Source organism: Nyctereutes procyonoides, unplaced genomic scaffold (assembly GCF_905146905.1).
Source record: "Nyctereutes procyonoides isolate TBG_1078 unplaced genomic scaffold, NYPRO_anot_genome, whole genome shotgun sequence".
Classification (NCBI taxonomy): domain Eukaryota; kingdom Metazoa; phylum Chordata; class Mammalia; order Carnivora; family Canidae; genus Nyctereutes; species Nyctereutes procyonoides.
In genome coordinates, this window is record NW_026575146.1 from 17,427,365 (window position 1) to 17,453,230 (window position 25,866).

At 36.8% G+C, this 25,866-nt stretch overlaps 2 protein-coding genes across 3 annotated transcripts in view; one reads left to right on the plus strand and one right to left on the minus strand.

The window, feature by feature from the left end:
• PRKN (parkin RBR E3 ubiquitin protein ligase) overlaps positions 1-5,210 on the minus strand; it is a 1,295,055-nt gene extending 1,289,845 nt beyond the window's left edge. For both annotated transcript variants that reach the window (XM_055312055.1, XM_055312054.1), the window contains exon 1: positions 5,093-5,210. In XM_055312055.1, coding sequence (XP_055168030.1) covers positions 5,093-5,099 — 7 coding nt within the window. In that variant the 5' untranslated portion in view covers positions 5,100-5,210. The remainder of the gene's footprint in view (positions 1-5,092) is intronic.
• Positions 5,211-5,631: 421 nt separating this feature from the next.
• The window catches only part of PACRG (parkin coregulated), a 519,397-nt gene continuing 499,162 nt past the window's right edge, over positions 5,632-25,866 (plus strand). Inside the window, exon 1 of the mRNA XM_055309543.1 lies at positions 5,632-5,849. Coding sequence (XP_055165518.1) covers positions 5,694-5,849 — 156 coding nt within the window. The 5' untranslated portion in view covers positions 5,632-5,693. The remainder of the gene's footprint in view (positions 5,850-25,866) is intronic.

Genomic DNA, 25,866 nt, shown 5'->3' on the forward strand with positions numbered 1-25,866 from the left:
GAGATGACACACAGGTGGAGATCTTAAGGAAAACTTCATATAAAGTTGGTATCTTTTGAAGTGGATCTTCCAGGATGAACAGTAGTTTCCAGATGTACTAAAGAGGAGTAACATTCAAAGCTGAGAAAATAAGGTGTGCAGAAGATACATGAAGACTGTGATGTGATGGTGTGTGTGCGCATGTGTGTGCATGTTTGTGTTGATATATAAACATCTCTACTTACTCTGCTTCTGTTGTGGAGGAGAGGGGATTTTTTTACCCCAAATATATGTCTTATCGGTCCAACTAGATCACAGACTTGTCGCGGAGAAATGGTCTCCCATTTCCCTCTGCTCCTTTCCAGGAGGCAATACATACACATTTGCCACCACCTGGGCCTCCCCTGCACAGCACCACCTGATCCAGTACCTCAGAAAGAACTGACATTAAAATCATTATTGTGAGTTGAAATACCTGTTAATCCAGGGAAGAAACATTTCTAGTTAGTGAAAATAGATATAGGAATAAACCTGATAGAAGTCCCAGATAATTAGGACATACAGTACTGGGGGAAATATAGTAACATTACCAACAATTCTTTTTAACCCAGACTCTCTCCAATAGGGGGAAGTAAATAAGGCAGGAAGGTGAGCTGCAACATAAATCAGCCAACTGTCATATAAATTTTCTTCTTTAATATAACAGAACTTGAGAGAAACCATTCAAGTTACTACAAAGAAATATTTAAAAAGAGCTCATTAAATGCAAATTAAAACAGAAACACTGAATAAGCATTGGGCCACAATTAAAGGCTAAAGAAACAGCAGGTAAGAAACAATTTTCATTGATCAAAGAACTAAAAGCTAACAGAATAGACTATTCTCCATTGAAACTGCTTTCATGAATATGAAGCATTTCGAAGTAAGGAGATTTTTTTTTCCCCATTTTTCAAAGAAGCTTTGGAGGTAGAAATGGATCTGCATATCTTAATACAAAGTACTTTCATTGTATCATTTTCAAGCAATGAAGCTCTGAGATTTCAAAAAAAAAAATGTAGACTTCAAAAAAAATCCTTAATTCATTCCAAAATTGTAAAGGGCATTAGGTCATGATTTTAGAGCCTTTGGACCCAAAGAACTGTACATAATTACAGAAAATAGTCTCTGCAAAGATTCAGTAGAGTTTCCTTTATGACATAAATGTACCTCACCAAAAATAGAAGCTTTCAGAGCCTATGAGTACTTCGATGTAGGGTTACTTTTTATCTAAAATTATTGAAATGGCAAAGCAAGTATCAGTACATCACAATCAACTAAAAATATAAACTCTTGAGACTTTAAAATTCACCTTATATAAGCTTTAAAACAAATATATAGATTTGTAGGCAAATAGCAAATTAGACTGCATATTCATGATAGCATGGGCATTTTTTTTTCTATTTCATTCAGTGTATCCCTGGCACCTGGAGTAGTACTAAGCACACAGTATGTGCCCAATTACTGGATCTGTTTTCATGAAAATAAAGCAATATAAAATGAAAAATGAAAGGGTTTTTCCCTCATAAATTCATTTTAAAAATTTAAATATACTGTTTTTCACTCATCAAGAAGGCAAAAATAAAAGTATTTTGTGGTACACAAGGAGTAAATGTGCATTCTTATAAACACTGCCAGGCAGAGCAGAGCCACCAACCATAGTGCACCAACCAGGTTTAGTGCACTGCTCAAAGGAATTAAACTTGGGGGTGGGATGGAAAGAGGCAGGGAGAAAGGAAAAACCCAGTAGGTGCTCTGCTGATGGACAGTGTGAGTCAGTCTTGGGGAGGAGGTCTTCTTGAAATTTTTCTGTCCTGAGGAGTAACAGCAGATTTTGCTACCTTGTTGCATTAGATAGAAATATAAAATATGGTGACCTACTTTATAACAATTTAGAAATACCTAGAAAAATTTAAAATCTACTAATCCTTTGACTAGAAAATCCACCCAGAAATTGAACTAAGATTTTTACTTTACATATATGCTTACATATGCAAATAAAAAGACAGGAACACAAACATTTCTGATGATAGCAATCTATAAACCTACTGAATGCTCATTTATTGAAGACTATTTGTATAATTTGTGTACATCCACAAAAATAAGAGAAGGCAAGAATTACTATGGGGTGGAGTTATATAGGTGGATATAGGTTTTTTCCTAAGAGATAATTTAAACAACATACAAATGTGACCATGTTCTAATTGTTATTTTTTTTTAATAAAAAACCTTTAAAGAGTGAGACACTGAATTTGAATTTCAATACTGGCAACACTGTTGTATACAGATCCCCACACTTTAATATCTGATACTACTCATTACCTAAATCTAGTTCTATAGGAATTAGGATATACCACAAATATCACTATTAAAATTCAATTTTAAATTGCTAATTTTTAAAAGAGTGAAAATGTTTTAATGATACCAAAAATTATATTTTTCTAAGTAGAATTTTCTTATGCCTTTCTATTGTGCTTTATGATATCCTGATGTCCTACTCCATACTTCTCAAAGTCATAATCAAACTATGTTTCTATGACTGTCTGGGCCAGGCATTTAACGTATCAGTCATAATTCAAGTGAGAAATATAAGTACTTTTGAGGCAGTCTCTGTACCAAGAAGGAATCCTAGGTTTTAAGAACAAAAAAGGAAGGTTAATTCTACTCGTGGTGGGGTAACAATCAATCCCCTTTACTCCTATTGTTGTTTTTCCTCAAAAGTAAGCCAAGATTTATGTAAAATGGAAGAGTACTATTTGCATTAAAGAGGGTGTAGCAATTAAAGAGAGCACAAGCATAAAACAGGCAAGTTCTGAGTAGCACAATGTCTTTAACAGGAAAAAAAAAACAATCCCAGATATATACTGATGTATATTTTGATCTCCAGCCTATTACTTAGGTATAAACAATAATGCCTTTCCTGGCTCTGAGGTTTATTCACAAACAGGAAACCCATCACTCTAAAACTCCTTTTTAATTGCCTCCACTTTCACCTACCTTTCCACACACTGTCTTCACCAATACAAGTCCAAAATTGGCAATTAAGATTTTTATCAAAAAGTGCCCACCAACAGAATTAGGCATTGCAATTACTTGTATAAAATAATGTACTGCACATTGTCCACATGGTTTTTATATGTAAAGTACCTTTCTTGGGATGGGGCATGTTGTACTTATGTTGTAATACACATTTATTTGCACTATGTAAAACAACAACTGGTGTATAAGAAAAAAACACCTTTTAAAATCTACCTTATATTCTCCATGTAATTACAAGTTACTAATAACTGTCTAATCATCAAATCCAAAGATCATACTCTTCCGTCTTATGTCCCTAAGTCCCAAATAAACTAAATTCCCTAAACATAGTTCATCCTACCAAAGTTCTTTTTTTCAAAGTTCTTATATAGTCATTTATTAGATAACAATTTAGAATTGTGATTTTTAGATCTTAAGTCCATATCTTTATATAGCTTTACTATAAACTTGCTTCTCTTAAGAGCATGCATGCACTAAATTAAGTTGAATTAAAATAAAATTTTATAATTGTCTTCAAATAAAATATATTTTTTTTCTGTAAAATGCTGACATCATGGATTTTTAAAGATTTCTTCTATTAGTTTTTCTGATTCCATTCAGAGCTGTTTATAGTGGATTATATGTAAAAGTTGGGTTCAAAAGATTCATAAAAGTTTATATAAAAAATTCATTTATAAGAAAAATGTCTTCATTGGATGACTTTCAAAAGTCATTCACCAAAAGTCATACCGTGCTAGAAAGGTGAGAAAAATTGGACAACATCCCTAGGTTTTATCATTGCTGCAAAGACAGCATCAGTTAATCACTGGCATGATTGTCTCTCTGGGTAGAATGTTTTACGTTTTAACGTTAATTTTCCTAAATAAAAGACTTAAGACTCTATCAGTGCATACAAACTTACGTATTTTAAAAATCCACTTCTCATCTTTCTGGACTGACCATTTCTGACTTCAGATGCACTCGATGCAATCAAAATTGTTATTTAAGTGGTACTCATCAGGAATAATCTCCAAATAGGGTCACTAAATCTTCCATACACAAACTAAAGTAAGTCTCTGTCATAATAAACGCCCCCAAATAACATTGGTTTCTAATCATACTGTGTATTTCCACTCATTTCAAAGACTGCCGCGAAGGGGGGGGGGGCAGGAGGAGGAGGGGGGAGGAGGAGGGGGAGGGGGAGGGGGGAGGGGGAGGACGAGGGGGAGGACGGGGGGAGGGGGAGGAGGAGGAAACTTTCGGCGTAACACCCTAGAAGGGAGAAACTCTGCTAAACTTACTCATCACAGTGTTTATAAACAATTACCACAAACCATTTCCAAAGCTTTCATCATAAATATGCACCCAGGTCATTTTGTGTCAACTAATAATTCATGATGCAAATATTTAATCCTTGTTATTCTCTACTCTAGATTCTTTCATCTCAGACCTACTAGGAGAGATTTACAAGGAAAAATCGAGGGAGCGAGAGGTTTAAGTTCCTCTGCAGGAATGTCTCTGAATCCTAACCATCCCGGCAGGTGCCTTCCGCTAGAGCTGAAAGCTTTGGTATAGGGTTTCCCCGCAAAGAGTCCTACAGGCGGCGGGTCCCATCCGTCCCTAGCGGGGAGGCAGCCCCCGAGGGGCGGGGGCGGGGGCGGGGGTGCACGTGAGGGGCCTGCAAACCGACCCCCGAGTCCGGCGCGGCGCGGCGCGGGCGCGGGCGGGGCGGGGCGGGGCGGGGCGCTCGCCGTGGGAACGCGCGCCCCAGCCTCCACCTCGGGAGGCGCAGGCGCGCACGGCGGGGTCCCCGGGGAAGTTGTCTCCAGCGGCGAGCTGTCCGAGCTCGGGCTGGGCGGGGGCTGAGCTCACACACACTTATTCCCCCGGCCCACGGCGGGCACCGGGAAGCGCGCAGCGCGGGCCGAGGGCCGGCGGACACGGCCGTCCTGACACTGACAGTTGACACCGGCCGACACCCGGGGGGCGGGGGGGGCCCTGTCCGCCGAGGCCCGGCGAGGAGGCGCAGAGAGGCTGTACCTGGCAGGTACTCACGTACCTATCATGGTCACTAGGCAGGTGGAGGCTGCTGGGCACGCAGGGGGCTACGCCCGCACCGGCGCCCTCCCGAGCCTCCCACAAGTGTGGCTCCGGGGTTAAATCTTCCAGCACCTGCCTCCCTGGGGCCGGCTGTCGGAATGCGCACGCGCGGACGACGCGCAGCCAGGGGCCTTCTGGGAGTCGTAGTTTGACAGCGTAGTTTCTCCCATCGCGCCGCCCCCTCCCCGCCCGCCGTCGGCCTTCCGCCCGCCGCCTTCCGCCGCCTCTCCGCATTCAGGCCCCGGAAGCGTGCTACGTCACGGGGGGACTGGGCCACTGGGCCGCAGTGTTGACGCGTCGCTTAGCAACCGGGAGGCTTACCTTTGGAAGCTTCTTACGGCTCTCGCCACGGTCCTTCCCTCCTCCCGCCCCTCCCCTCCGTCAACTCCCCTCACCTAGGAGCTGCCAAACATCTGGATCAACCTGGGCACTACGAGGGGTTGAATTTCTACCAGTAACGCGCCTTTTTACATCCCCCCCCCCGAACTCCTTCTCACATGCGTAAAACCCAGTGATTCTTTTACTACACGTTTTATGAGAACGAGACATTTTCTAGGAAGATGGTGGCAGAAAAAGAGACCCTGAGCTTAAACAAATGCCCAGACAAGATGCCGAAGAGGACCAAGCTGCTGGCGCAACAGCCGCTCCCGGTGCACCAGCCTCACTCCCTGGTTTCTGAGGGCTTCACAGTCAAAGCCATGATGAAAAACTCAGTCGTAAGTGACCCTGCATTGAATATGCACTCGCTCCGGTCAGGGGACAGCAGGCGATAGCTGCTGGCCGGCCTGGGATGGATCCTGAATCCGTGTCCTGGGGGGTCTGCGGCACCGAGGGGGGCGCCTCTGCAGACGGCGCCCAGCAGGGTGAGGAGGTCCTGGCTGGGGTGTCAGGAAGGATCCTGGGCACGTGAGGCACTCTTACCCACTGACAAGCGCCTTGCTCCTAACTCATGGTTTCTAGACCACGCCAAGGTACTCTTAAAACTATTGACACGTTTTTTTTTTTTTTAAGAGCCTCTTTACGTATGGATTCCTAATCGAGCCCCCCTCAGCAAAGGTCCTTCTAGAAGGCGAGTTCTTAGAGATCATAAGCTCTTGCAGAATTTGACATGTGCTGATGTACACCTGGAAGCATAAACTCGTTAAATCGTCCACAGTTAGGAACTCTCATCAGTTCAAACGAAGGAATTTTAGAGCATCCCTGCGTTGACCCTAACAAGCCTCTTTCTTACAAAATAATATCAGCTTGTTAGAGTTCGGATAGGCAATGTAACAGGAAGGTCTATTTCCAGACCTTTTGAATGATGATAAGTTTTAAACAGTCCAAGCCTTAAGTTCAAGTATTTCTAACTATTACTATAATTTGTATTTTGATGTCTATTACTTGTGGTAGCAAAAATAAAATATTCTCAATACTATGGGGGGATGGTTTAAAATGCACACAAGTGATTTAGCTACAAGCAGGATAGTTTAAAAAAAAAAACAACTTTCATATTTGTTAAACAGCTTTAAATTTGGTATGCTAAGCCAGGTTTTACTACTGACTGACTAAGCAAACCCCTGTCTGGGAATGAGATATTAATAATAAATGCAGCTTTCAAATTTATATAAGTTACACTCTGGGAGCATCTGACTTATTGTATAGCAGCTCATTATGTTAAATGAATAGTGTTGCTTTACAGTATCACATTATTTCTTTTGCATAAATGTTGCAAGTCTAATACCTTATTCCAAAACCCCATCCTTTACCTATATGAATGAAACAGATTACCTCCAGATCCCTAGGTCATATCGCCGTATCAGTACACAAAATGATATTTGGATTATTGGATTGTGTGTCAGTTGATTTACAATAGTGAAAATTTGTGCAAATAGACTAAAACTCCCGCTTGCTACAGTTGCAATCTTTTTGCATGTTTTTCACGTGAATAGGTGGTCATAGGAGTCAAGATGACTCGTTTCTCAGCAATATAGAATACCATGACCATTCAAGCTAATTGTTTTTTATTCTACACAATATTTCTAGTTATTATCATGGTCATTTTTTTCAATTTTATATCTGTTCAAGGAGAAAACGGGTCAGATTCTCTCTCTTTTCTGAATCTATGTTTATAATCATGTTTATTTTTTTAACATAGCCTTATACCTAAAGCCATAGTTTCCTGGAAAATTAAGTATTCCAGTATTACCAGATGTAGTAAATATGCTTACAAAACTAAAATAACAAAAAACATTGACCATGAAGCAGCCTTCTTTATAAACAATTTATCTGAGTTAAATATCTTCTTATTTTTGTGCTTTTAGAAAAAGTCTTAGTGTGGTATCTGTATTTCCATGAAGATTCTCAAGACAGGTTATGTCATTCCTTCACTTCATTTAGTGGGAAATTGCAGTTCATAAATGCAAGCGTCATCTACTCATTCAGCAACTCTATCTCTCTTAGTTTTGTTTGTTTGTTTGTTTGTGTTAGCTGAGCTAAGAACTTGCTAACACAGACACAGTTCTGAAGATTTGGGATCAGCAAAACAAACTCCCGATCCTTAGTACTCCAAGGAAAACTAACACAAGATACTGTTTATACAAAAGAACTTTACTCGTATAGGAAATAAAACATTTCCTTTTTATATACAATATTCACATTTCACCATTTCTGTCTTCAACAGTATAAACCTTTTGGCATTAAAAAGTCAAAACAGCTCAATCTCTTTTTTTAAGGCTTATTTCTATTCAGAAAATAATGTGCCAGTCTCCAGCTTTTCTTAATCACAACCCCTGTCCCAAAGCTGATACCCAAATCATATTTCCAGTGTTGGGGCTCACCTTCAATTGCCTCTTTCAAACACTTCCTAATTAAACAAGTCACCATTCCAGTGTACTTCCACAACAGACATACACAGCTAACCCCTAACGAGTTCTGTGGGCTCTCTTGGTGTTTCTGTGAGAGTGCTCTAGTAACATAAATGTATACACTTGATAATAAACAGATTAGATCGGGTGGACTATACAAACAGAAATCTCTATTTAAATAGTCATAGTCTGTGTATAAGAATCAAAAAATTATAAAATAATAAATAAACACAAATGGCTAGTTTTTAAGACCTAATGTCAAATATTGGTCTTCCTTTACTTCCTTGAAATTGTTGTTGCATTCTGTATGACAACAAACATGGATAAAAATCCCTGAAATCAGAGACTAATATCCAAATTCATGTTGTTACATTTGCCTAAAAAGAATTATAAGACATATAGAATTTGAAGATTTCATAGTCCGTTTTCCCTTTATAGACCTTGTTTCATGGTATGTTAGAACTTACAACCAGAAACCAGTATGTCAGTGTTGTATTGATTTAATCTCAACTGACAGTAGATAATTTTTGTGCTAATACACATTAGCATAAAGCAAGTTAAGATATGAACCCAAACTGATGATGATACAGAAGTCGACTTCACCTGAAGCTTTATACCATAGATTTCCTTTTCAATAGACTATAGATGTTTTATGTTCAAAGTTTAGGGGAATGGGAGAAATATTTCCTTAATACATTATTTATATAGAGATGTTTATACTTACCGATCAGATATTCATTCAACAGATAGTGGTAATGGTCAATATTTATAGAGTATGTATTAAGATACCTATTTGGCTGCTATAACAGAGACCAAATAACGTTAGTTTAACTAAGATGGTAGTTGTTTCTGTTACATATAAGTCCAAGTTTGTTGGGCACTGCTTGTATATTCTTGCTTTATGTCCTGTAGGGTGATGCCCTGGGTCAAGGTGGACTCACCACTACCAGGGTCAAATTGCTACCCCCAGAAAGAAGGAAAGAAGAAACAGAGAGCTTCCTTTTAGAGGCATGGCCCAGACACTGCAGCCTACTCTCATTCACATCCCACTGGCCAGAATTTGGTGATAGGCCTACATTTTCCCTTTTTATAAAACCCTATGAAAAATTGACCCTTGAAGGAAATCCCAGTCCCTATACCTCTTTTATTAGGAAAAGGACTAAGAAAGTCATATAGTTGCAAAAGGACATAATCTCCAACACCTACTTCAGGCATGGGGACAGAAAAATGGGTAAGGAGCAACCTATGAGAAGATATGGGAAGAAATGGAGACAAGCAGCTTCATTAGGAATGCATGTCCCCAAAGTAGCACTTGTCTCTTCTGTTCATATCCATTGCCAAAACTTAGTTTATGACCACATCCAGTTGCAAGAGAGGCTGGGAAATGGAGTCTCTGACTGGTAGCTCTATGTGCAGCTGGAACTTGAAGCATTTTATTAGTGTAATAAAGGGAAAAGGGAAAATCAGTGGGTGATTAGAAGTGTCCACCACCAGTGCTAAATATGCTCTATTGCTAGTAAAGAAAAGGAAACAGACAAGTAAGATAATTATAGTACCTGTAAATACACCTCTATAGTAAGGCTCACAAATACTGACTAAGTAGAGTAGAAGTACTAATGATGAGGGGATCAAGTGATAATAAACTAATTGAGATCCTCATCACCTTTTGTCTGGGTTCTCACGATATCACCCAAACTGGTCTCTAACTTCCATCCATCAATTGGTTCTTTGCTTCAATCATGTATCAGTATTATTACATTCATCTTTCCAGTACATTTCCCTCTCATCAATGGTACCTCCACAGGATCAGCAAATTCTTCTGTGATGTAACCCTACTCTAAGGTTTTCATTTCATCTCCTGCTATTCTCATATCCTTCCACCAAATTTAACTCTAAGACTTCCTTTTTGTGATTTTACTTATATTGTTCCCCTTACCTATCTGCACACCCAAGTTCATTCAGACAGTATGTAACAAATATCTAGTGATCACTGAGTGTGCCAAGCACTGTTTTGGGTACTGGCAGTTGAGAAGTCTGGAAAAGGCAAAACCCATGCTGTTCAAGGAGCTTTCATTTTTGTAGCCAGCTAAAATGCCAACTGCTTCAAGACGACCTTCTACTTCTCCCTCTTTATCAACCAAGATGGAAAGTTGTCCTTAGCTCATTGTTTTCTACTGTGTATTATAGTTACTCTGGCTCATGTTCTATCTCCTATAAATTCCCTGGGAGTGCAGAACTCATGGCTAACCAATTTTTTCCATCCTGACCACCTAACAGTGTACTCACTAAGTACCTGAGGAATAAAGGTCAGGAAATCTACCCTTCATGTTTCATCTCCTCTTTTTTGTTGCTGTAATTGTTACATGTCTTTAGTTTGGGTTCTTTTTTAAACCACCCTCCCCCAATTTAGGAGCTCAGAAGATCCCTTGAAAACTCAGCCAGATCATGGCATTCATTATATCAAACCCTTCAGTGGCCCCTCATCTCAAAATGAAAGTTAAAGTTCTGACCCTACTGTAAGGTCCTAAGTAATCTGGCATCTTTGCTTTTTTATGTATATATTTTAGTGCTTTCTTTGTCACTCATTCTGTTCCATCCACAGTAATTTCTGTGCTGTTCCTTGAATATGCCATTTGCCTGGCTGGCTCAGTCTTTTTTCCTTCCTGTACCCTCTAGTGGAAATGCATTTCCCACTTACATATCACCATCTCCTGTTCCTTCTATTCTTTTTTTTTTTATCAAAAATTAACTTTTCATTGAAGATTTCCCTGACTATTTAAAATTTCAACATCTTGATAAGATTATCTTCATCTCTGCCACAGCACACTCATCTTCTTTCCATTTTATATTTTTCCATAATTACTGACTACCCTCTAATACCAATTTAGTTTATCCTGTGTCTTCTTCTACTACAGAGGAAGCTCCTTGAGGGCAGGGAATTATTACTATTTTACTCACTGCTGCATCTCTAGCTCTAGAAGAATTCCTGGCACATAAGAGGTGCTTTTTTTTTTTTTTGGTCAAATGGATTAATGAATGACCATTGTTTATATTATAATGAGATAATCATCTTTGAATTAGCAGCTTTGAGAAAATGCTAATGGTGTTATGAAATGTAGGAATTAGAATAACATGCAAATGTTTTAGCCATATTTTAATTAGCTTATTATAAAAGTTACACATGCTCACTGTAAAGTGTTAAAGTGGTAAGGTTCAAAAAAGCTTTATCTTATCTAAAAATTTTAGTTTATCCCTGTCAAAGTCTCTTATAATTTTATTTTTTCATTTTTTAAAAATATTTTTATTTATTTATTCATGAGAGACACAGAGGGAGATAGAGAGGCAGAGACACAGGCAGAGGGAGAAGCAGGCTCCATGCAGGGAGCCTAACGTGAGACTTGATCCTGGGTCTCCAGGATCATGTCCTGGGCCAAAGGCAGGCGCCAAACCGCTGAGCCACCCAGGCTGCCCCTCTCTTATAATTTTAATGTTCTATTTTAAAGCTTTGCTTTTTCCTGATTCATTGTTGTTTAGGAAGTGAGGAAGAAAATTTTATTTTATTTTCCAAATGGTCAGAGGGTTCTTTTTTTTTTTTTAAAAGATTTATTTATTTATTCATTCAAAGAGAGCGAAGAGAGAGGCAGAGACACAGGCAGAGGTCAGAAGCAGGCTCCATGCAGGAAGCCAGATGTGGGACTCCATCCTGGGTCTCCAGGATCACACCCCAGGCTGCAGGCGGCGCTAAACCGCTGCACCACCAGGGCTGCCCTGGTCAGAGGGTTCTTACATGAAGCTTCACATATAGTTAAACTAAATTATATAAAATATCTTCCCATTTAATTTGAATGATCTAGCAATGTTATATGTATATTAAATATAGTAGCTTTTTATATGTTTTAATATATTATAGGGCTAGTCATTTTTATTCCTCCCCATGTTATGAGGAGGCAAAGCAAAATTGTTTTTCTTCAGCTAGCATATAAATCTCAGACAACTTAATTTTGTTGTTGTTGTGCTTTCAGGATACTTATTAATGGTACAGCAAGGAATGAAACTGAGATTTCTAGATATTTCTGACTTGGACCAGTCCCCTATTGATTATTTATTTTTTAGACTTCAGTTGATGCATCATATGCAAACATAAGTATCATTTGATGAATATTAAACCAAAGACACTGGTCCAGCACCCAGATAAGAAACATTATTAGCCCCATGGGGCCTCTTTCAGTTACTGCCCAAACATAACCCCAACTTAAATCTTCTGACAACAGATTTTAATTTACATACGTGGAATCCTAAAATCAGTAACTGTAACTTGTGATTCACCCACATTACTGATTATTATTATAATTCCCTCATACTTATTCCTGTGTAGTATTTTTGTGTGCCCATAGAATGTTATTTATCTGTTCCTCCATTGATGAGCATTTGTGTGACTTCTAGGTTAGGACTGTCACAAATAGCGTTACTAGGAAAATTCTGATACAGGTTTTGGAGAACTTGTGTATAAATGTCCAAGGATGTATTCCTGTGAATTTCTGAGTCCTGGGGTATGTGTATGTGTGCCCCAATATATCAAAATTATTTTCCAAATTGATTTTTCATATTTAAACTCTTGCCAGCTCTATATGAGAGTAAGTTTTGCTCTATCATCTAATTGCTGTCCACTTTATTTTGCATTTTAGGTATTATAGTGTGTGTATGACATTATCTCATTGGGAATTTACTTATCAATGTTTATTCTGCCTAATGAAGATTAAAACTTTTAAAATATATGTATTGATCATTTGATTATTCTCTTTTCTGAGGTATCATTTCAAGACTTTTGAGTATTTTTCTCATAACTTGATTTGGCTTATTTATAGTAATTTTATATTTTTCATATACTATTTTACATGATATAAGGCATTTATTAAATGTATGTATTCCAAGTATAGTTTCCCACTATGTTTCATTTCCATCCCCCCCCCCTTTTTTTTGAGAGAGGAAGAGTGCAATGAGCTGGTAGGAGTAAAGGGGGAGAGGGATGGGCAGAGGGAGAGAGACAATCCTTTTTTTTTTTAAATAAACAAATTATTTATTTAGAAAATAAACAAAATAGGCTCTATGCCTCAAACTCAGGACCCTTATGTCAAGAGTTACATGCTCTATTGACTGAGCCAGCCAGGCACCCTGAGTATTCATTGTTTTAAAAGAAATCTATGTTTATAAACATATTCTTGTGTATATACATGCTTTAGGGCATCTAGTAGAGTTACAAAACAAAATAGCTTTTTTATAAAGAAAATTTAATATTACTTCCAAGCCTTTTTTTTTTATAAATTTTTATTGGTGTTCAATTTACCAACATACAGAATAACACCCAGTGCTCATCCCGTCAAGTGTACCCCTCAGTGCCCGTCACCCATTCACCCCCACCCCCCGCCCTCCTCCCCCTCCACCACCCCTAGTTCATTTCCCAGAGTTAGAAGTCTTTATGTTCTGTCTCCCTTTCTGATATTTCTCACACATTTCTTCTCCCTTCCCTTATATTCCCTTTCACTATTATTCATATTCCCCAAATGAATGAGAACATACACTGTTTGTCCTTCTCCGGTTACTGTGGCCAAGTTCAAAAAGGGTGTTGCCTGAGTTCTCCTCTGGGATTTTGATGGAATCTTGTCTCACATTTAGATCTTTCATCTATTTTGAGTTTATCTTTGTGTATGGTGCAAGAGAGTGGTCCAGTTTCATTCTTCTGCATGTGGATGTCCAGTTTTCCCAGCACCATTTATTGAAGAGAGTGTCTTTCTTCCAGTGGATCGTCTTTCCTCCTTTATCGTATATTAGTTGACCATAAAGTTCAGAGTCCGCTTCTGGGTTCTCTGTTCTGTTCCATTGATCTATATGTCTGTTTTTGTGCCAGTACCACACTGTCTTGATGAACACAGCTTTGTAGTACAACCTGAAATCTGGCATTGTGATGCCCCCAGATATGGTTTTCTTTTTTAAAATTCCCCTGGCTGTTTGGGGTCTTTTCTGATTCCACACAAATCTTAAAATAATTTGTTCTAAGTCTCTGAAGAAAGTCCATGGTATTTTGATAGGGATTGCATTATACGTGTAAATTGCCCTGGGTAACATTGACATTTTCACAATATTAATTCTGCCAATCCATGAGCATGGAATATTTTTCCATCTCTTTGTGTCTTCCTCAATTTCTTTCAGAAGTGTTCTATAGTTTTTAGGGTATATTTTGAGAACCATTTGAATGGTAAATGGTTCTCCAACCTTTTATTTTCAGGTTGTAGGTGTCCTTCTGTCTAAAATGAGTCTCTTGTAGACAGCAAATAGATGGGTCCTGTTTTTTTATCCAGTCTGAAACCCTGCGCCTTTTGATGGGGTCATTAAGCCCATTCACGTTCAGAGTTACTATTGACAGATATGAGTTTAGTGTCATCATGATAACTATTTAGTCCTTGTTTTTGTGGATTGTTCCACTGAACTTCTTCTTAAAGGGGAGTTTTAAGAGTCCCCCTTAAAATTTCTTGCAGAGCTGGTTTGGAGGTCACATATTCTTTCAGTTCCTGCCTGTCTTGGAAGCTCTTTATCTCTCCTTCCATTTTGAATGAGAGCCTTGCTGGATAAAGTATTCTTGGTTGCATGTTCTTCTCATTTAGGACCCTGAATATATCCTGCCATCCCTTTCTGGCCTGCCACGTCTCTGTGGAGAGGTCTGCTGTTACCCTAATATTTCTCCCCATGAAAGTCAGGGACTTCTTGGAGAGAGACAATCCTAAGCAGGCTCCATGTCCAGTGCAGAGCCCACCTCAGGGCTTGAACTCATGACCCTGAGATCATGACCGGAGCCAAAACCAAGAGTTGGACCTTAACTGATTGAACCACTAAGGCATCCCCTTTCCATTCTCTTGTGACTTTCATCCCTCTCTTTTATTTTTAAGATTTTATTTATTTATTCATGAGAGAGGCAGATAACACAGAATTAGAGAGAAGCAGAGACACAGGCAGAGGGAGAAGCAGACTCCATGCAGGGAGCCTGACGTGGGACTTGATCCCAGATCTCCAGGATCATGCCCTGGGGTGAAGGCAGCACTAAACTGTTGAGTCACCCAAGCTGCCCTCATCCCTCTCTTTTAAAAATATATACTATGTATGAAAAAATTACCTGAAATGTGTTATTTATGTATTTGTTTGTAAAGTATTCCTCAACTAAGTTCAACAGTCCGATAATGGGACGCATATACAGTAAGACACAAGGCTTTGACACAAGATCCCACACAAGGGGATCCCTGGGTGGCTCAGCGGTTTGGCGCCTGCCTTTGGCCCAGGGCCCGATCCTGGAGTCCCGGGACCGAGTCCCACGTCGGGCTCCCAGCATGAAGCCTGCTTCTCCTCCTCCTGTGTCTCTGCCTCTCTCTCTCTCTCTCTCTCTGTCTATCATAATTAAAAATAAATAAATAAATCTTCAAAAAATATTGAAAATAAATTGGAGTTATCAGAAGCAAAAATAGAAGCAACAATAGAGAAACAATGAAAAAAAATATAATTAACCTAGAAGGCCTGAACTAAAGAAAAGGAGAATCAATTTTGCTATTCGTAAGGGTCAGTGAATTTATAGATGATATTCAGATTCATTGTGAGCTTCTTGGCATTGGCTGCTCAGAGGTGAACATTATATACCTGTTATCATAAAAAAAGTAGCTTTTCAATCCCTTGTCTATCTGTATGTCCATTCAAGACCTCTGCCCATTTTTTAGTTGAGGTTTTGAGTTTTTGTTGTTGTTGATATTAGGTTGTATAAGTTCTTTAGATATTTTGGCTATTAACCCTCCTTATTTCATATGTGTTTTACAAATGTCTTCTAGTTATGAGTTGCCTTCTCATTTTGTTGATGGTTTCCTTTGCTGCATGAAACCTTTTTTGGTTTAATGCAATTCTGTTTGCTCAATTTAGCTTTTGTTGGCATATCTTGGAAGATTGTGTGTTTCTAGAAACTTACTTCTAGATTCTACAATTTTTTGGTATATAATTGTTTGTAGTAATCTCATGATACTTTATATTTCTGTGGTATCAATTGTAACTTTTCTTTCCTTTTTGATTTTATTTGAGTCTTCCTTTTTTATTGATGAGTCTGACTAGAGGTTTATTGATTTTATCTTTTCACAGAACCAGCTCCTAGTTTCATTGATCTTTTCTATTGTCTTTTTAGCCCCTCTTTATTTCCACTCTGATCTTTATTATTTCCTTTCTTGTACTAACTTTGAGTTTTGTTCTTTTTCTGTTTCTTAGGCGCAAAGTTAGGCTGTTAATTTGGGAATTTTTTATTGTTGTTTTCTTGGGGTAGTTTTGTATTGCTATGAGCTTCCCACTTAGAACTGTTTTTGTTTCATCCCATAGATTTTGGAACGTTGTATTTCCATTTTCATTTGTCTCAGGATATTTTGTGATGTCCTTTTTGATTTCTTCATTGACCTGTTGGTTACATAACAACATATTGGTTAGCCTCCATCTGTTCATGTGTATACATATGTATGTGTTTTCCAGTTACCTACTTGTAATTGATTGCTAGTTGTATACCATTGTGTTCAGAAAAGATGCTTGATCTAATTTCAGTTTTCTTAAGTTTAATGAGACCTGTATTGTAGTCTAACCTGTAATCCATTCTGGAGAATGTTTCATGTATACTTGAAATGAATGTGTAGCTTTTTGGATTAAATGACATAGATATAGATATAGATATAGATATAGATATAGATATAGATATAGATAGTATATCTGGCTTAATGGGTCACTTGAGACCATTATCCTTATTGATTTTCTCTCCAGATAATCTATCCATTGATATAAGTCTGATGTTAAAGTCCCCTATTATTATTGTGTTACTCTCAAATTCTGATTTTATGTCTGTTAATACTTGCTTTATATATTTAAGTGCTCCTATGTTCTGTGCATAAATATTTATAAATGTTATATTTTCTTCTTGGACTGACCCCTTTATAATTAGGTAATGCTTTCTTTGTCACTTGTCTTTGTTTTAAAGTCTATTTTGTCTGATATGAGTATTAGGCTATACCAGCTTTCTTTTCATTTTCATTTGCATGAAATATCTTTTCCTATGCCTTTACTTTCAGTATGTGTGTGTTTTTAGATCTACAGTGAGTCTCTTATAAGCAGCATATAGATAGGTAGCATTTTAAATATATGCAGCACAAAATACCTACACTTTTGTTTTTACAAGTAACATAGCACCAATTTTTTTTATAATAAATTTATTTTTTATTGGTGTTCAATTTGCCAACATACAGAATAACACCCTGTGCTCATCCCGTCAAGTGCCCCCCTTAGTGCCCGTCACCCATTCACCCCCACCCCCCCGCCCTCCTCCCCTTCCACCACCCCTAGTTCATTTCCCAGAGTTAGGAGTCTTTATGTTCTGTCTCCCCTTCTGATATTTCCCACACATTTCTTCTCCCTTCCCTTATATTCCCTTTCACTATTATAGCACCAAATTTAATCCATAAAAGATTTCAGTGAGGGGCAAGTAGGTGATATTAAAATGAATCTTGAAGAATTTGATTTTGCATAAGATTAAATTGTTATGGTACATGTATTTAGGCTTTTGGTGATCCATTTTGATCCAAGAATAGAATTTACAATGTCAATAGGAGAGCGTAGAGTGTATATATTTGTTTTAGCTCTGGTTGTGATCAGTTCATTTTGTGACCCGAGCAAGATGGCTGTTGATTTTATAAAGTGTCGTAGAGGAAGTTTGTATTTTACCACCATCTGCAAGACTTAACTATGCCTGTTCCACTCTTCTGTCCTAAACAGTAGGCCTAGAGGTTCTGACTAACTACCCCAGGCCCTGCCTGCCATCCCCCCCTTGCCCCAACCTGCTGCACGTTGTAGGGATCTATGTGTCAGCACCTCTGAAACCCATTCATGATACATATTTAAGAAATGGATAGAAACATCTAAGGCCATCATGCTCAGGTTGCAAATTGGAATCACCTGGGGAACTTAAAAATTCCTCATTCCTGAGCCTCATCCTCCAAGATTCTGGTTTACTTTTTCTAATTCTTCTGGGGTTGATTTAATTAGTCTTTAATTGCGGTTCAGAACATTTGGGAACATAATATTATGGAAAGATCTCAAAAAACTATTTTCCGGACGCCTGGTGGCTCAGTGGTTAGGCATCTGCCTTTCGGCCCAGGGTGTGATCCTGGGGTCCCTGGATCGAGTCCTGCATCCAGCTCCCTGCATGGAGCCTGCTTCTCCCTCTGCCTGTCTCTCTCTCTCTCTCTCTCTCTCTCTCTCTCTCTCTGTGCCTCTCATGAATAAATAAATAAAACCTAAAACAAAACAATTTTCCACATATCTATTCATTTTTGCTGAAGACATTTACTAAGAAATATTCTATTCCCTGCTGATTTGTATTATTCTTTTTTGCTTGTTTTTAGTTATACATAATACCCAGATTTTAGAAAATATTTAACCAACATAACTCAATTTTAATAATTTTAACTTGATAATATGTCTAAAAACTGTTGAGGCTAATCTTTCCCATTAATTCATATCCAGAATGTTGATTTCAAATTTTAACTTTTTATCAATTTAATCTTTAATTTTATTTATTTATTCATGAGAGACAGAGAGAAAAAGGGGCAGAGACACAGGCAGAGGGAGAAGCAGACTCCATGCAGGGAGCCTGATGTGGGACTCGATCCTGGGTCTCCAGGATCACGCCTGAAGACAGCGCTAAACCGCTGAGCCACCCAGGCTGCCCTCCGTTTAATCTTCTAGATGACATTTTAATAATATACAAAACTGAGTTTAGAAAATAATGGCATAGGCATCTATTGATCTAGATTTAATAAATAATGTTTTGTTATAATAACATCTTCTTTAAAGATTTTATTTATTTATTTATTTATTTATTTATTTATTTATTTATTTATTTTAGAGAGAGAGTGCTCACTCTCTAATATAGGGAGGGAGGGAGGGGGGAGGAGGAGGGAGAGGAACAAGACCCCATACTGAGGTCAGAGCTGAACAGGACATGGGGCTCCATCTCACCACCCTGAGAGCATGACCTGAGGCAAAAAATCAAGAGTCAGATGCTTAACTGACTGAGCCACCCAGGTGTCCTATCATATTCTTTTATTTTTTTCAAAGATTTATTTATTTATTTATTCATGATAGACATAATGAGAGCGAGAGAGAGAGAGAGAGAGAGAGAGATAAAGAGAGGCAGCGACACAGGCAGAGGGAAAAGCAGGCTCCATGCCCGGAGCCTGATGCGGGACTTGATCCCGGGACTCCAGGATCACACCCTGGGCCAAAGGCAGGCACTAAACTGCTGAGCCACCCAGGGATCCCCCCATCATATTCTTTTAAATAAATCTCTGATCTTACAGAAAAATAAACAAAACCTTACCAAAAGAGCTATGTCCTCATTCCTTTTCCACCCTTCTGTTCGTCCATCCTCAGGTAACCAGAATCCTATAGTTTATATATATATCATTCTCAAATATATGTAGTGCATCCATACATTTTTGTAGCAATGTACAGGTGTGTGTGTGTGTGTGTGTGTGTGTGTGTGTGTGTGTGTGTGTATTAAAGTTTAGGAAATGTGCTTCACATTGTCTTTATACCAGGGCTTTTCTGTTATAGTGCATGTTTCCGTAATGCCTTTGGGTGCATATTCAGTTCACAAATAGAATGATGTCAGTAAAATCAGGGGATTCATATATATTTTTCTCCATGTTGTTCATATTTTGTGCCAGGTAAGAGCAGCTGAATGAAAAGTATACTAACACAGCTGAACACAGCATGGTAATAGAGTCATACAAAGTAACATAGTATCATTCCTCCTGTTCTCTTTGCATGCTTGCTCTTAGAAGTGTTGAAGTGTTTTCTCACTTTGCACATCCTTACAAGACCTCCTCTCATCATTTTCTTTAAAAAAACAGCAGTATATTTACTCCAGTATTTCATTTCCAAAAGTCATGAATGTAATGTTTTTAACTGTGCTAATGACTTTTTGTGAGAATGATTATTAAATGCTCTGGTTTCAAAATGTTATAGATTTTTATGAGCTTTTAACATTATTAAACATTATTTTTCCCCATACACCTTATTATTTCTGGTGAGTGATTTTGCAGAACAAGTATGTTTTCAAGAATGCATGTCCTGTTATAATAGGAACACTTGTAGGAAATTTGTTTACCTGCTGTATCATATTCCCATTGCATGAATAAGCAGGTATATTTATTCATTCTCTTATTAAGGGACTGTTAGGTTTCTACATTTCTCTACTGCATTATTGCGTATGGCCTCTAGTGCACCTGTGCCAGAGTTCACCTCAGGTGGATTGCTGAATAATGAGTTGTAGGTTCAACTTTAACAGACTTTGTCAAATTTCTTTCCAGAGTAACATATGCAGATTTATATTATCACCAGCAGCTAATGAGAATTCTTGTTTCCTAAATCCTAATCATCATTTGGTGGTATCAGACAAAATTGTACTAATCTGAAGGGCATGAAATGATACCTTGTTTTAATTTTGTATTTCCTTGATAAGTAGTGATATATTTTCTTTTCATACTTTTTAATCATATGATTTCATCCTCTGTGCTGTGCCTATCACTAGCTTTTGCCCATTTTTCCTATTAGGTTGTCTATTCTTTTCTTATTGATGGACAGATATTCTTTACAGTCATATACTCTGGATATGGATATTTTCTGGATATGGACTCAAGATAGTTTCTCCTAGCTTGGTGTCTTTATGGTTTGTTTTTTTTTTTCCTTTGATGCATAGAAATTTTAAATTTAATTTTAAGTATCTACAGTTACCAAATTCTCTCTTTATGGTTTATTTTCTGCCTAGTTTCAGAAATATTTTTTTCATCCTGATTTATTAAGCTTTCTTGCATGTGTTTTCTTCTTATGTTGTTCCATAGGTTAATTATTCAGTCTCTAATTCATTTTAAAGATGAGAGGTAAGACTTTAATTTGGTCTGTTCCGTACGGAGAGCCACTCATCCAGTACCTTTTATAAATAATAACTGTGGACTCTCCATTCTGTCTTATTGGTCGATTTATCTATCCCTGAGCTAGTACCATATTGTCTTAATTGTGGTAACTTTATAAATCTTGATATTTGGTAAGGTGAATTTCACCAATTTGTTTTCATCCTCTTTGACATTCTTTGTCTCTTACCATTTATAGGGATTTTAAGATTTATTGTCAAGTTTCGTGAAAATCTCTTTGGGGATTCTGATTAGAATAGTAAGGAAAGTATAGGATAATTGGGGATGATAACAATCTATTCTTAATTTGATAAAGTTTTTTTTTAGTACTGAGTATTATTGAATTTTATCAAAGACACTTTCTGCATCTTTTGAAATGATTATAAGGTTTTTATTCCATCCATCTCTTAATGTTAATTTAATGTTAATTATATGCATCGATTATTTTACAATGTTATCATCAACCTTACATTCTTGTATGTGATTCAATCATGATGTGTTTAGTTTTGAAACAAGAGTACAAGCCATTGGTATCTGTTTCACTTATCAGGTTGCAAAATTTTTCCCAGCAACCCACCACAATCTTGAATCTTATCACCCCAAAGTAGTATTCATGGTAAGCTGGTGTCCTGGGACATCCAGGTGGCTCAGCAGTTGAGTGTCTGCTTTCAGCTCAGGTCATGATCTTGGAGTTCAGGGATCGAGTCCTGCATTGGGCTCCTACACGGAGCTTGCTTCTCCTCCCTTTGCTATGTCTCTGCCTCTCTCTGTGTCTCTCATGAATAGATAAATAAAATCTTAAAAAAAAAAAAAGGTGGTGCCTAAGTAGCTCTGGCTGTCATAACAAAATACCACAGATGAGGTTGCTTAAACAAAAGAAATTGATTTCTCACAATTGTGGAGTCTGGGAAGTCCAAGATCAAGGAGCTGGCCAATTCAGTTCCTCCTGAGACTCCCTTCCCAGCCTGCAGATGGCGTGGCTTATGTGGTATCTTTAGATGGACTTTCTTCAGAGCAAGCAAGGACTCTCTTACTCTTCATTTAAAACTGCTAATTCATATTGTTATAGTCAATAAAAGTATAATTTTTATATTAAAAAAAATAAAAAAATAAAACTGCTAATTCCATCCCAAAGGCCCTACTTTCATGATTTCATCTAACCTAATTACCTTCCAAAGGCCCAATCACCAAACACTATCACCTTGGGATTAGGGCTTCAACATATATACATGTTGAGACACAAATATTAAGACCATAACAAGTGGGGAGATGAGATTACTAAATTTGGCTCATCTGTGGGGGCTGAAAGAGAGGCCTGTCTTTCTGGAGTTCTTTGCTACTAGATCAAAATGATATTTCTGTAAACTAACAGAAGGCTAAAATTTTCCTTTAGGAGGAAAATTAAATATGTATACTACACTTGCCTTTTACAAAAAATAATTTATTGGATTTTTTTAAAGATTTTATTTATTTATTCATAAGAGACACAGAGAGAGCGGCAGAGACATAGGCAGAGGGAGAAGCTGGCTCCATGCAGGGAGCCTGCTGGATCCCGGGATTCCAGGATCACGCCCTGGGCGGAAGGCAGACACTCAACCACGGAGCCATCCAGTCGTCCCTAATTTATTGGATTTAATGTTCTTCTTATAACATTGTGTTTTTGAACAATTATTTTTAAGAGGAAAAATTCTTATTAGAGTTTTAAGAAAATACCTAAAAAAGAAAAAGAAAATAAATATAAAATACCTTTCACTAGAATTACTCTTGAACTGTTCCTGAAAAGATTTCTACATGCTTTTTATGTAAAATTAGAATCATATATCATAGATTATTAATATATTTTAAATTTCAGTACCTGCTGTTGTATTCTCATTGCTATTTTATTTATTTTAAAATTTGATTTACTTATGATTTGTTTGGCTTTTTGTTTCTATCTTCATATATTATCTCCTAAATTTGTATTTCAATTCTTCTGGTTTTGATAATAGATTTCTTATTTCTACTCTTGCAAATGATTTTCATCCTCTCACTCCCCCTTATTAATCTTCTTTACTGAAGTTGTGATTGGAATATTTTCATGTCTTTCTTTTTAAATCCTTTATTTTTAATAGAGACTATTATTATTGTTATTAAAAGGTATGTAATTATATGTCCACTTTTACTTTCATATGATTGTTATTTATGAATGATTATTTTTCCCATTGGTTGGGCATTATGATCATGTTTTAATTATGATTTTTTTAATAGATTTGTTACTTGATGGTTATGTAATTTGGCTTCTACAGTTTTAGTTGCTTGGAATTTATTATAGTTACCCTTGTGGTCCAGAATAAGATTACTTTCTAGAAATGTTATTTGGAAACTTGAAAATAGTTATTTTTTCCAGACTTTTTCTGGATTGTTAATTGCAGATAATCTACTTTAGTGTGGCTTATTACAGAAACCACGTAAGTAAATATATTTTGACTATTTGATAATATAGGTCATGAATAATAAGGCTTAGACCTATCCTACACAAATCTGAAGTAGGCAGATAAGGTTTGTTATTTCCTCCTATTTCTTTTCTATATCCATATTTAACGGTCCACAAAACAATAATTTCTCCTAGTTTATCTGAATGGAAGATTTAAAAACAAAACTGCTAAAAATTCACATATTAAATGTCCTTGGTTCCTATGATTTTTATAAGGAGGAATAGACAAAAGAAAACAAGTTACAAACAAGAATTAGAAAACAATGGGAAAGCTACATCAAGATGTATTCTTTTGCTTCTCTTTAACCTTGCAAGGGGACGTACCAAATTCCTGTTTCAGGAGTTCTGAAAATGACGTTATGATAGCTACCAATCTTTACTCAAACTTACTTGAAGGCCCCAGAATTCTAGAACATGTCTATAGTGTTCCAATTATTTTATTTTCTGGGAAAAAAAGCAAATTTTTATTTTCAGTATGTATATTTCATATTGTATGGCCTTAAAATGAAATGAGAGAAAATTCAGGAAGACTTATTGATTTTGCTACTGCTAATAAGAACCAACTTAAAAATTCATCTATAGACATATCATTTGATTACACAGTGACCAAGTATTGATGAGAAGCATGCCAAGGTTTAATACATAAAGTGACGATTGATTTTTGTAGGAGCTAAAAAGTGAGGCAAAAAGAATTTAGGTTTAATATTTAGCATCCAAAAATTGAAACTCTAAGGCATTTGTAAGGTAATTCAGTTAGACTATGGTAGAGAAGAAGTATTATGTTCAGGGACAGATTTATTTTTATTTATTTATTTATTTATTTTAGTTTTCCATATACTTGTAAAAGTCATAGCCTAAAAAAAATTTAAGATATCATTATCTATGAATTTCATTACTTACCAAAGTCACTGCCATTTAGGAAAAAGCATGTGAATTTACTATATTATAAAGAATAATTGTGTTATATGAGTAATAATTTAAACTTAAAAATTATCCTCCAAAACCAATTCAAGTTAAAGTCATCAATGTAGCATAGGTTAGAGAAAGTAAAACTAGAAAAATTTGATTGTATAATAAATGCCAAATAAAATAACTAGTAAAAGATAGATTATGGCTAACTACCTTCTGTGGTTTTTACTTAGAAGAGTATCCATGGAGAAATATATTTCACAGTTTATTTATTCAAATTAAAGTAGCTACGAATAAATAATCCCTGAGACAAATAGTAAATTCTTTACCAAATCTGTGTCCTGTACTTTGTATAAAAAAAAATCAGTTATTTTGCTTGGTAAAACTGTAACTTTATTTCAAAATCAAGCAGATGACACACTGTTAAATGCTTTCACATGAACATAAAAACATATTTGAACTTAACCCATATTATATTTAAATATATTTTCAAATTTTTATAATATAATGATTATTGAAACAGAACAGCAACAATTGTATAAAATAGATATTTGTAATTTTATTTTTTATTTTTTTAGAAAGAATCACTTCCTTTTTCCCAAGTATTTATTTATTTATTATATTGGAGAGAGAGAGAGAAAGCACATAAATGAGAGGAGGAGCAGAGGGAGAAAATCTTCAGACTCCCCACTGAGCACAAAGCTTCACACAGGGCTCAGTCACATGACCCATGAGATCATGATCTGAGCCAAAACCAAGAGTCAGAGACTCAACTTACTGAGCCACCCAGGTGCCCCCAAATATTAGTAATTTTAAGCAATAAGGAGGCATGCCTTTGTATATGTTTTATGTCCCTATGAAATTTCTTGAATAAATGATATATCGTATTTACTCATTATAGCACTAGATTATACACACATTCATAGTGATTTAAATATAAAAAATTATCTTCTGTCACAGTTACGGTAAATAATGAAAATATTTTAGAAATTCATCAAATATAGTTTTTATAAGATAAACTAAAAAGTAGAAATGGCCAATGTCTTACAATTCTGTATTTCTGTGCCCCTCAATGCTTTGCACAGTGCTCTAGACATTGGAGATGTCAGTTGTATTTCCTGGTTATTTAATTCTAACTTATTTGGTGAAAGTAATTCAACTGCGAGTATCCATATATACCTGTTACACATTTCTTTCAATTCTTCACATAGAGAACAATATAGATGATTGATTAAGAACTTCTTTCTAGGTAGAAGATCCTTCTCTGGATCATATTTGGCCTTCTATTTATATAAGTAGAAGGTAATCTGATTGAAAGTTTGTGAACACCTGATACTTGGATAGAAACCACAAGAATAGTGTTTTAGATTAGAACTTGTAAAACCAAAGGAATCAAAAACCTTGGGAAGACCTCAAAAGCGTGAATCAGCACTAATGTGTGGGGTATATTGGAAAAGATTGAAATACCTCCAGT